Below are 12057 nucleotides of genomic sequence, written 5' to 3'. Positions count from 1 at the left end.
CAAAATATCAGAGCACACATGATTCAGTGAGAAGACATTTATTGTAAACAAAAGAATAACCGTTACAATAACTTGATGAAAGTGGTCATCAACGAGATTGTCCAAAGTATTACAACAAATGCAAACACATCATTCAATTGAAACGACCTGTAATAATACAATTACTTGTGAGGCTGTAATGCAGAATCTCTGGAAACACTTTTGAAAATGATTTGTTCACTGAAATGTAACAGAATAAATGTCAGAGCTTTATAAAGTCCAGTTGTGACTTCCATCAGATGGTAGACACAGTTGTCCTGCCAGTGTCACACACATTGTCAGTTTTACAAGCAGGCTGGAAGCTAACAAGACTATTAAATAAAGAGAGAGCAAGCAGTTTGGCAAACAGTGAAGCAGTGACAGTAGCAGATCATTTAAAAGTTAACTCAAATTTGCATAAATGATCAGTCTCTGTAACAGTATGTAGACTTGCCATTCTCTAAGATGTTCTAATCAGCACTTTTTGAGGGAAATGCGTCAACGAAGTTAAAAAAAACATTAAATGAAGAAATGAGGGCACATGTACTGCACTTTGACACAAGGGAAAATATTGAAGCTGTAAAGGATGCTTAGTTAAGTGCAGATGAGTAAGACAGTACAGACCTAAATAACCTCACTGAGGAAAGTCACAAACCGCACAAACTTGTTTGCATGTGGAAAGAATGTGATCCCACCTCAATCTGAGCCAACTGTGAGGCCTATTCTGCTCCACAATAAATGGAAATGTGCCAATTCAAAATCTACTCTCCATTAATACAAACCAAACTACAGAGCTCCTTACAGGAAGTGTCATGACATTGATTATTCTGAAATGACAAACCTATAAAATAAAGCACCAGATATCCCTTAAAGCACAGGCATGGACTGTACAATTTTCTCAATACAATAACCATATTGCATTACACAATAGATCTGTGTGTTTAAGTGTTACAGGGATGTCTGTGATGAATTTACAATTCTCAAATCTTCATTTGGTCAATCTACTGTGCAGAGAGAACAAGGCTGAAGCAGATTGATATCAAGGTGGGCCTCTTATTTGCCCTTCCACAGCCATGTTATATTTCAAGAGGTTCCTCCCACTTTCTGATCTACTCCCGTTTAAATTAATCTATTTATTTATGGACCCTTTTTCTGACTCTATAAAGTGGCCTTCTGTAAAGTGGCCTTCAGTAATTTGAAAGGCACTATATAAATCCAAGTTATTATTATCAGGTTTCTCTCAACAGAAACTTTGATTCCATTCAGAATTCGTTTCAGTTGCTTTCGCTTCACTAATCCTGATCAAACTATTCACAATGAAACTCTCCAGATATTTCACATAAAAATCCTTCCTTGGAGGCCATTGTTTCCGGGTAGGCTTTTAATATTTCAGGAAGTATTAATTCCCATTGGTGATAACTGAACAGGGGTTGGAAACACCGCCATAATAAGCAATGAATGAAAACATTGTGTTCGAAAAGAGACGCTGAGGAGCAGAAACAGCTCTGTTGTGGAGCTGTATTGTGCACTGATTCTTTTGTAACTATACCTCTCAGCTTGTTACAGTGAGCAGTCTACAGGTTTAGAGTCTGCCATTATGTCAACACATTTTATTTGAAAACTGACATTAATGGAAACATGATTTAACCCTAGTAACCACACAGTGCAACAGCAAATGAAATGGAAATGCAAAACAAAGGATATTCGGAGGAACATCCCTTTGATGACGCATGATGATCAGTGGTGCTTCTGTTGGACTCTATCACAGAATCTTGCTGTGTTGCTGTCAGTCTTTTCAAAAGAGGCCACTTTAGCAGGAAGGGAGGCAAGGTCCTGTTTGATATACAAGTGCTCAGCATGTGAGTTTGCATAGGAAGGTTCTTCTACATCTACGGCAGCTTTGTTTGAGATGGGGCTCCAGGTTCGCCTGCTACTCTTGCAGCCATCCCACAGTGCATCTGTGCTGCTTCTGTGCCACTGCTCAGACCGGTGGCTCCAGCCCTGCATGTTGGTGACCTGTATTGACAAAGGGCACGAGGGGGACTGTGTGTACTCTGAAGAGTCGTGAGTGGTCCGGCAGTGTCCTCCCTCTGTTATGCTGCCCGGAGTTGAGGATTTTCCAGAGAACTCATATTCAGAGTCAATGGTCTCCACTTTGATTTGAGTGGTTCTGGCTTTAATCCGCAGTTTATGGGGCAAAGCTGAAGAAGTGGTGTCCGGCACTTTGTGTGTGGAGACAATGACACTTGTTGGGCCAGCTGTAGATGGCATGAACCCTTTGGGGACTTGCTGCTCATCCTCACCATCTGAGGATTTGCCTACAGCACCATCATCTGAGGTCCGGGGGGAGTTACTGGATGACCTGTTGACCTGCAGTAATGAGGCTGGTTGGGAGTAAACACCAGACAAAGGACTGGCTATGTAGTTTCTATAGAGCTCATAGGGACTACTCCTCTCCTGTGCATAGCTACCATTCTCCGAGGGTTCTTGCTTGACCTCTGTGGTATTGCAGACATTGAAGCTACCCTGAGTTGCAGTGCATGTCTCAGGCATGGGAGGTGAATGCTTTATGACTGATATACAGCTACTACGCAAATGAAGAGACTCCAAATCTCTGCTGGAAGAACCTTGATCATCGGTGGTTGCTACCAACTCCTGGTAAAGATTGACAGTGGCGGAGCTGGATAACTTCTGGGCTTCTTGGGCATATGCAGCTGAGCTCAACAGGCCAAACTTCAGCTTCACTGACAGGAGCTCAGCTTTGAGGGAGGCATTTTCCTCTCCAAGGGCCATCAGCTTGGTCTCCAGCACCATGTCGTTAATGCGCCGCTTCTCCCTTGAGCGCTTGGCCGCCTCATTGTTTTTGCGACGTCTCTCCCAGTACATGTTGTCTTTTCTCTCCTCTGGGATAAACTCCCTTTTCCTGCGACAGCTAATTTTAGCCTTAAATGGAATGTCAGATATTGTGTGGCCCATCAGGTCTCTGTTAGCCCCCTTTAGGGCCAGGACCAGGGAATCCTCTCCACTGTAGGACTCACTGGAGTCCACCTCTTGCTTGATTGATTGCATATTACCGATGTCTGCAACTGACAATATGCTGGAAAGTCTTTAACTGTTCACCATAATGCATGTATGCATTGAGAGCCACATTCAATGAATCCACTGTAGGAAATCTGGAAAAAACAACGAGACGTTTAAATGTTAGTGTTGAATTGAAACAAAGTTGATCATGTTATCAACGGTAATGTCATTTTGACATTTTAAAGTGGTGTATTTTCTCTAGGGAGGGTGTTTGCCTGGCAGATGTATTTGTATTATGAAATGATAAAATGTTTTGCAATGATTCAGCAGACATTTTACTTCCTTTGTGAAATTTGTGTATGTTTTGTGATTGATCGTGTGTAATGATTAACAAGGGTGGAAAATACATACAGAGTCAACAACTCTAATTACTAAATATTATTTTGTCAAGCAATTCTAATTCTGTAAAACCACAGCAGGACTCCCTGGACCTGTGACATGATTTTCGTGCGAATATACAGTATTACGGTGAGGTTATTGAATATTATTTTAATCTCCTTTCGGTGTTGCACTTTGTAGACTGTCTCTGCGCACTCGTTTCTCAGCAAGCTGTACGTAGACACCGATGTTATGTGTATATCACGGAGGACGACTAATATGGATGATAAATGGCCTGTAGCCCGTTGTTCACATTACTACGGTGGGAATTATGCAGCGTTTGTGCTTTAACAACGTTTCGCTTATGACTTATTGAAGTCCGAATCTGTGAATATCTTGCCAACTTTACTTAACTATCAGCAGGTCTCACAAATGCTGGGATCTGACCCAACATGGCTGCTGTTATCACTCGCTTTTGTCTTTTCTGAGGAAACATGTCACAGCGGGACTAAATTTGGACGACACGTGATGAGGATGGGTGGCAGTGGGACTGCACCGGGCCGGTTCACCGTAAGTTCACAGAGGGCTCGGGCCGGACCGGCTCAGACTGACCACATTCCCTCATTGTGCCCACATTACACAAAACAGAGTCCCTCCGGCTGCCAGCACTTTCTATGGCTGCACACTTTATGAAATATCTGCTGGGTGGCCCTCACAACACGGGCCTGGGATTGTGAAAGTCTTTATAAATGATAGGTGTTAAACTCCGTGGTAATAGAAGAGAGTTTAAATCAGATGACCTCTATATGAATACATATTGGCCACAGATCTCAGGCTGCATGCTCAGACACTGTTTATCTGCATGACATCATTGCTTACTCAGAACTGTGGAGCTATCTGTGTTGTTATAACGAGAGGAGAAACTACACCACGTACAGTTCCGAGGCCGCTGATGGCATTCATAACTCGCCGTTACACTCAAACTGTGTAAACCGTGTCGCAATGTGTAACCTCACAGGCCTACGAGTCTAAATACAATCTAATACACGTCTCCCCGTGCAAGCATTACCCAGGTTGTATCAGCCCTGTGCCATTGAGCTGCCAACACTGTCCGGATTAAACTAAACAACAACAACACGAGCTCTGTCGCACAGTGGAAACAGAACCCAGAGCTCAGCACACAGGCTACCGGGAGCTAAGCTGCACTGCACTGTGGGCGGTGTTCAGGGCGAGTACACACTCATCTAACACTGGAAACGAGAACATGGAACTGAGCTGCACCTCCAATCCCCACTGTACCTTCTCTACCCGCGGCTTGTTGACTTGGCTCTGGTTCTCCACCTCGTGTCAAGCTCCGGAGACGAGTCCACTGGCCCCATCAGTCAGTCAGCACACAGGCGGAGGTGGTAGTCCGCTCTCCTCCTGGACCTGCTTCCCTTCAAGGTAGCTCCTGACTCATGGATCTATGTTAGTAGGTCACCGCCTCCCTATATTGGGAGAGCCAGGTTAAAGGACAGCCGCTACAGCCAATCGCAACGCAGCATCTTCAGATTTTTAGCCAATGAGGCTTGGCATCGGCGGAGAGCTCAGAGCCCATAGAAAATGCATGTCGTCATCGGTAATGCGTGTGGTGCGTTCAGGTGCGGCGCTTCAACAGGAGATACTACCACGACACCACTGCTGTTAATACATAAAGATATTAAAGTATAGTGGTAGTATTATATCAATATAACATTATTAGAAAATTATTATGGAAGTTTTACTAGCAATACGATATGTGTGTGTGTGCGTGCGTGCGTGCGTGCGCGCGCGCGCGTGTGTAATATTGCCAGACTGGCTTGGCTTATATGTGGTCAGTCAAACCCAGTTACCGTTGCATGATTCATATCTTATATATATCAGTGTGATTTGTAAAATTGACCCTTGTATCACTTATACCATACTACAACTACTACTACTGTTAGAATCAGTAAATAAAGAATTAGTTAACGCTGATTAAAATGTTATCTCCTACAGATACTCAGTGGTGGAATGATATAAATCGTATTCACAAAACACATTCTTGCACTGCATTAATTTTGATGAAGTGAGGTAATGCTAAAATATAAAAGACCAGAAATCCATCTGCTCATACTGCTCAACACCTCTAGGGGTCACTATTGGATAACTGGTAATAGTTTGGATCGTCCCTGGAGGTTCAGAATTAAAATGGCTGCTTCGGACCCACACTCACTATCCTAGTAAATGGCCCAATGGTTACTACTGTGACATATTTCTTGGCCTAACTGCTACAGTGCCCACGTTCCAGTTCAAAGAGTCAAAGAGTTTTGCCAGAGTTCACTGGGACACAGCCTGTCACTCACACAAATACTAAACAACTAAGCTCAGATTTGTTTAAAGTTAAAATCAAAAAGAATTTTTACATTAAGATGCCAGCAAAAGTGAGCTACAATAATGAAGGACATCTCCTTTACTGCTCATCAGAGCATTTTGGTTTGTTTCTGTATGATTATATTTTAAAGTAAGGAAGCTATTTTTGATGAAAGTATACATCTGAAATGTATGTTAACACAGTCACATTTTCAGTATTAATGTGTACCCAATAAGAGATGAGGCTAAATGTGTTCCATCTAGGGTTGCAAAGGGGCGGACAATTTCCGGTAAATTTCCGGAAACTTTCCGGAAACGTTCCATGGGAATATTCAGTGCGGGAATTTTGAAAAAAAAAATATATACGTAAATTAAACGCTGAGCAATAAAAACATCATTCAAAACTCTATTTTAAAGTATGTATGGAATGCAGCACATGCTGCATGTTGAATTTCAACCCTGCACTGTGCATTTCTCCATCACTTATGCAGATAATTCCCAGCATCCTGCACACTACAGCCGGGCTATTGAGGCCTGCTGTAGTGTGCAGGACTAGCCAACTATTTATATCTGTGGCATTGCATTAGTGATTTTTTACAAGCTTTTTTCTCATCTTATTCTACAGAACAATTCCACGTGCACTATCTCATGTGTGGAGACATTTCACCCCAGCCAATGTAGAAGGAAAGGCTGTGTACATTTGCAAATACGGTGCAAAGACCTATGTTAAGCATGACACAAAGATGCAGAAGCATATAGTCAAGTGCCCAAAGTTTCCTCAGGGCTCAAATCAGCCTATGACAAGACAAATGTTTATATATATGTCTTTATATGGCAAGCTAAATACAGTTAGTATAAATTACCCACAAAATGTCCCGTTAATTCCCGTTAATTCCTGTATATTCCCGTATATTCCCGTTAATTCCCATGGACAGTTTCCAACTTTGAATATTCCCGTAATTTTGCAACCCTAGTTCCATCTGCTTCCGGATAATACAAATGTGTTTGATGAAGGAATTTCAGCTACAATAGAAGCATAAACTTAGAATTAGTTCCCCTCATTACAAAAACACACAATTTTTTTTGTATACTGAACGCAAAAATCCAAACAACACTTTTGTTTTCATTGCCATTTTTCACGAATTGAAAATATGATTTGTACACTTAACTTCATATGTGTGTATGTGTGTATCAGTCTATTGTATATATTATCATATATATACACATTGCAATTATTATGCTGCAAGATGCTGTGTACTATTTACACGCACGCACGCACGTTTGCACAAACGCACACACACGCACAAGCACACTGAATAAGAATCTAAAGATTTGAGAAATACGGTATAAAATCCCTTAAATAATTTATTGGTATCAGCAATAAATGCATTTCTCCTCTTTAAAGTGAAATTAACAAATGATAGCACAGAATTAAATTTCTCTGACTGAAGTAATAGACAAAATTTTCTTCATATGACTTTATTGGATACTCCACAGATGGGTCTACACAATGCATGGTAAGCAAAAAACTGCAAACAAAGCAGATGTGGTGGAAAGGACATAATTTTCACACTAGTCTTAGCAATTTCACCAGTAAAGGAAAACCATTAACAACTAAAATGTTCAAAACCAAAGTACATAAATAAAAAATATAACAACTTGGTTAAAAAAGTATATGTAAAAAGGGTCCACCTCATGGGAAACATGTTGTGAATAAGACCTTTGTCAATGGCCTAAAATAAGATTCAACAAGAGTCTTTGTTCTTATTCTTTTGTTTGATGGCGGTAAGTTACAAAATTCATCGTAGGGAACTTCATTAATAACAAAGATACTTTCAAAACTACTATCTTTGGTCATCATACATTCTATTGTTCTATGTCTGTGGCTTTCACAAACCACAAAATAATCACCTCAAAAACAACAATAAATTGTCAAAGGGTGCGCAAATTGCACACAGGCAAAGCCCTTGTCTTCTACCACAGAAACCTAGGTTCATTTCTGGGTTTGTGTAGCAATACCTATGGCTTGAGTGTGCATTCCAACAAACACCACTGGCATTGTGGGCGGGTGGCAAGAGTGTTAGTGATCATCTAACTTTTTGCTAATTCTTACCAACTGGTAGGCAGGGCTGCCTGTATAGGTGGACTATGCCCTTGTGGCATTCAAAAGAATAGGTGTTGCACTTTAAATTTTGCTTACTCTTTGACAAAGGCATGTAAGAGGTACAAACATGACAAACACTTGGCATTCAAATGTAACTGTCCTATCTAAGAAACACATAAAAAAAACATTCAGTCACAGTTCCGCAGAATTTCTCCTTTCACTTTGGACCGCTCATTGAATTTTCTGGCAAGCAAGCCCAGCTCACAGAATATCTTAGCTCAACTGTCCTTCAAACATCACCACACTTATGTGTCTGACAAGCGGACAACCATTTCTTCAGTCTGTGGAGGGTCATTATCACCTAGCAATTCTGTTTCAGGCACTGACAAGTCCTCATTTTGGTCTCTCTCTTCCTCTGTTGCCCTGTCAGCCAAGTCCTCATCAGTGGTCTTGGAGTTCTCATTTAATAGAGCTGCTCGCTCTGTCACAGAGTTGTTGGAGGGGGCAGTGGTGATATAGCCTGTAGATGTGGATCCACTGCCACTATGGTGGGAACCAGCTTTGGTAACCATTTGGGGTTGGTGGTGCATCTGCTGGTGGGGCATTGCCATGGGTATTTGCATGGGGTAAAAGTTCTGCAGGTATGGGTAAGCTGACATTGGGTGATATCCATTGACAGGAATGTAGAGCTGTTGGGGCACCATTGGCCGATGCATTTGACCCTTCATGGGCATGAACTGGGGCTGATGGAATGGTGAGCCCTTTTTCGGACTTGTGTAGCGGGATGCATTTGCTGTGCTCATGCTGATGTTGCTAACAGGGCTTGTGCTGAGAGAGCTGGTCTGAGTAGTGTTGCTGGTGCCAGAAGTCTGAGCAGAGCTGTTATAGTTAGACAGACTCTCCCAAGAGCGCAGGCGTGTGTGAATGTCCTTGAAGCAAGGTCTTCTTGCTGGAAATTCACTCCAACACTCCAGCATGAGAGTGTAAATCCAGGCTGGGCAGTCATCTGGACATGGCAGTAGCCGGTGGTTGCGAACCATCTCGATCACGTCCTGGTTGGAGTAGCCACAGTACGGCTGCAGACCATAACTGAAAGTCTCCCACAGCAGCACACCGTAAGACCAGATGTCAGAGTCGGTTGAGAACTTGCCATACATAATTGCTTCTGGGGACATCCAACGAATAGGGAAATGGCCTGTGCCCATCAGATTGTAGTAATCGGCAGAGTAGACATCTCTGAACAAGCCCAGATCAAGTATCTTGATGCTGAGTTTGTCAAAGACGAGGATGTTTCGTGCAGAAAGGTCTTTATGGATTAATTGTTGGCCGGAAAGGTACTCCATTCCAGCAGCAATCTGGGTGATAACATGAAGGAAATCCGCCTGCTCCAAAGTGGACTTGACGGTCTTATCATCATCTGAGCTGCCAACATCTGAGTTTGGGGAGCGCATCACCAGATACTCATGCAGGTCACCAAGGCTGGAGTAGGTGAATATCATGCTCATTGGCTGCTCTTTGGTGACCACACCCAGCAAACTTACTATGCTTTGGTGCTGTATGTGAAAGCGGAGCATTGCTTCATGGCGAAATTCCTCACAGAGAGTGACATCAACCTTGTCTTTCAATGTCTTTATGGCCACCATTTGGACCTGCTCACCAGGAGCGGTGCCATACAGTTGGCCCTTGTAAACCTTGCCAAACCGATCCTCACCAAGCTCCTCCATGAACCGTACTGCTGACATATTGATCTCCCTCAGCTTGGCCTGCAGCAACAAATCAATAAACACAAATACATGTCAGCAAAGTGTATGGCCAACAATAAAGCCTAATGCAGTACGTAAGCACAGGAATACAAATGTTCTTAATTCAGGTGTATCGGTAGAGTATAAAAAACATAAGAATCTGCATTGGTGGAAGTGTTGCCTGAGGAACCAATCAAATGAAGAACTAAGATTCATGGATCTGACTTTGAGAATCAGGCTCTGTTCAGACCTTAATTATCACTCAGAACACGTTCAGAGGGGGTCTGGGATCCATGTGGTCACATTCTTTTAGCAGTCTGAACATAATTGTGTCCTGAGCCACATTGAACTCATGAAATGTAATGAAATGTAACTCCCATTCAGCTGACATAATCTGACCAGCTAAAGTTTCATAATGAGACCAAATTATTTTTTAACTTCTCAGTGTTTCACCTACATGTGAAAGAGGTGACGCATACTAATGCTAGGTCTGAACAGAATCTTATTCACATATCCTAAAGGTTTACCAAATATCCAAACACTGCACAGAGGCTTATCATAACCTGAAAAGGGAATTCTACAACTCTCAAAGGAACAATCACTGTAAACTCCATCTTGACAATCCCCAAGTAAAGAGCAGATTCACTCTGTTTATGTCACTGAGTAACATACCACAAATGCAGGTATTTGATTGATTTGATAATGAACCACAAAACGCAGAGTTAACTGAAATGACAGGGGCCTTAAGTTCTTAAAGTTCAACCTTGCAGGGGTTGCATGACTTTAAACCTGGTTAAGAGGACTTTGTTATTTCAACTCCTCTTGTGTTCACATGGAATAGATTCCACACTGAATTTCAGCATAGTCATTAATTTTCCCAGAAGTCTTTGTTAAGAAATAAATAAGATTACTACATATTTGAATGCACTGCTGATATTGGTAGGAACACTGCTATTCATCAGAATGAATAAAAATGAAGAACCCCGTTCATCAAAGAGTCTGTGCACTGTGTGTATGCATTACCTGGTGTTTTTGTTGACTGAGGAGAGAGAGCTCCATGTCCTGGCTGGGTGAGCTGCTGAGCTGGCGAGGTGGTGTGTCAGTGGAAGCCTTTTGCTTTGTGCGACACATACACACCAGAAAGAAGAGGCAAGCGATGACCAATGGGATGGCAATTGCAGGGATTAAAATGAACAGTATCTCCTTTCTTGGGTTCTCTGGAGGCTCTGTAAGACAACAGAGTTTAGAGTCATTCTTTGAACAAATTATCTGTGGAAACAGCGTTCATACAACACTTGTCCTGATTTGACTATTTAAGTGAAAATAATGTCACTGTGGATAATCCCCATTAAAAGCCACATCCTTCCACATGGTGCAAGACAAAATTCCACTCAGTTACATCTGGTAAAGTCTTACTGGAACAAATGTGCTCAGTTCTCTGAAAAGCAAATCAAAGAACTAATGGAAAAAAATACTGAGGGCCCATAGGGACTAGAATAAAAATTAAACAAAGAAAAAAACACAGAACAGCTTATATTGGCAATAAGGTTAAACCAGGATGCATTTACAGTGTAAAAAAGGACAAAAATCCCTGGGGAACAAAGTTCTGATGCATTTCTATACTCTCCAGTCAAATAACCTTATCTAAACTTCTGTAAATTGGCCAAATATGATAGAGGTATTGACAATTAATTCAAGTGCATTGATGGTAAATTGTGAGTTAACTGGGGTCCTAAACCCCAGACTTGCACATCAGTAACATGGTTCTGACGTCAGTGGTATTTAATGGAGGCTCTGTTTATTGTGGCTCTGAGCTACCAGCAGAAACACTTATAGAGACACTGTAGGCTTTGCAATGTTATTGATTACATGCTGTGCCATCTGTGTTGTACAGTACTCTGTAATGAGCTTATTCAAAGTATTCTTTGGTAACCTATAGGTTTCTCAAATAATATAATATGTAATCTTTTTTCATCAAATTATATATAATCATTAGTTTATTTTTGTAATATTACAACTTTATCCTCTCAATATTAGCCTACAACTTTACGCTCTAATTTAAGGGGATTATGTAAAGCCTTTTCTTTCTTCAATATGGCTCTAATACTCTGTTGTAGGAAAGGGACACTTTAGGGAGCCTTCAGAATATCTTAAGTAAACTTTTATGTTGAACTTCACAATGTTCCAAGACCTCTTAAAGCGGCCCAAGGTGATAGCCCAGTCTGCTATGTGAGTGGGCCCTGCGGTCCTTCTTATGAATGAACTATGTACAACCACCAGCAACCAGAACTTGCGACACAGGAACAAGCAGCTTCTAAACCTCAATATCAACCTGTATTCCAAATGGAAATGTGGATAAATTGCTTGAATGTGTCTGAACCATAGGTCTGAACGGCCTTTTTGGCCTCTGGGTGGCCACAGGAC

General features: G+C 41.7%; 2 protein-coding genes across 2 annotated transcripts in view; both read right to left on the bottom strand.

Moving 5' to 3' along the window:
- Positions 1–22: 22 nt before the first annotated feature.
- Positions 23–4906, bottom strand: nfil3 (nuclear factor, interleukin 3 regulated). The gene is made up of 2 exons (XM_053410845.1): positions 4717–4906; positions 23–3191 (listed from the first exon to the last, which is right to left on the bottom strand). Exon 2 carries the CDS (start codon positions 3085–3087, stop codon positions 1756–1758), a length of 1332 nt encoding a protein of 443 aa, XP_053266820.1. The 5' UTR covers positions 3088–3191; positions 4717–4906; the 3' UTR covers positions 23–1755.
- Positions 4907–7250: 2344 nt separating this feature from the next.
- ror2 (receptor tyrosine kinase-like orphan receptor 2) overlaps positions 7251–12057 on the bottom strand; it is a 47449-nt gene continuing 42642 nt past the window's right edge. The window contains exons 8-9 of the mRNA XM_053411388.1: positions 10657–10859; positions 7251–9654 (exon numbers count right to left, since the gene is read on the bottom strand). Coding sequence (XP_053267363.1) covers positions 8197–9654; positions 10657–10859 — 1661 coding nt within the window. The 3' untranslated portion in view covers positions 7251–8196. The remainder of the gene's footprint in view (positions 9655–10656; positions 10860–12057) is intronic.

Source organism: Pleuronectes platessa, chromosome 19, assembly GCF_947347685.1.
Source record: "Pleuronectes platessa chromosome 19, fPlePla1.1, whole genome shotgun sequence".
NCBI classification, from domain to species: domain Eukaryota; kingdom Metazoa; phylum Chordata; class Actinopteri; order Pleuronectiformes; family Pleuronectidae; genus Pleuronectes; species Pleuronectes platessa.
This window is presented reverse-complemented; position numbering and strand designations above follow the sequence as displayed.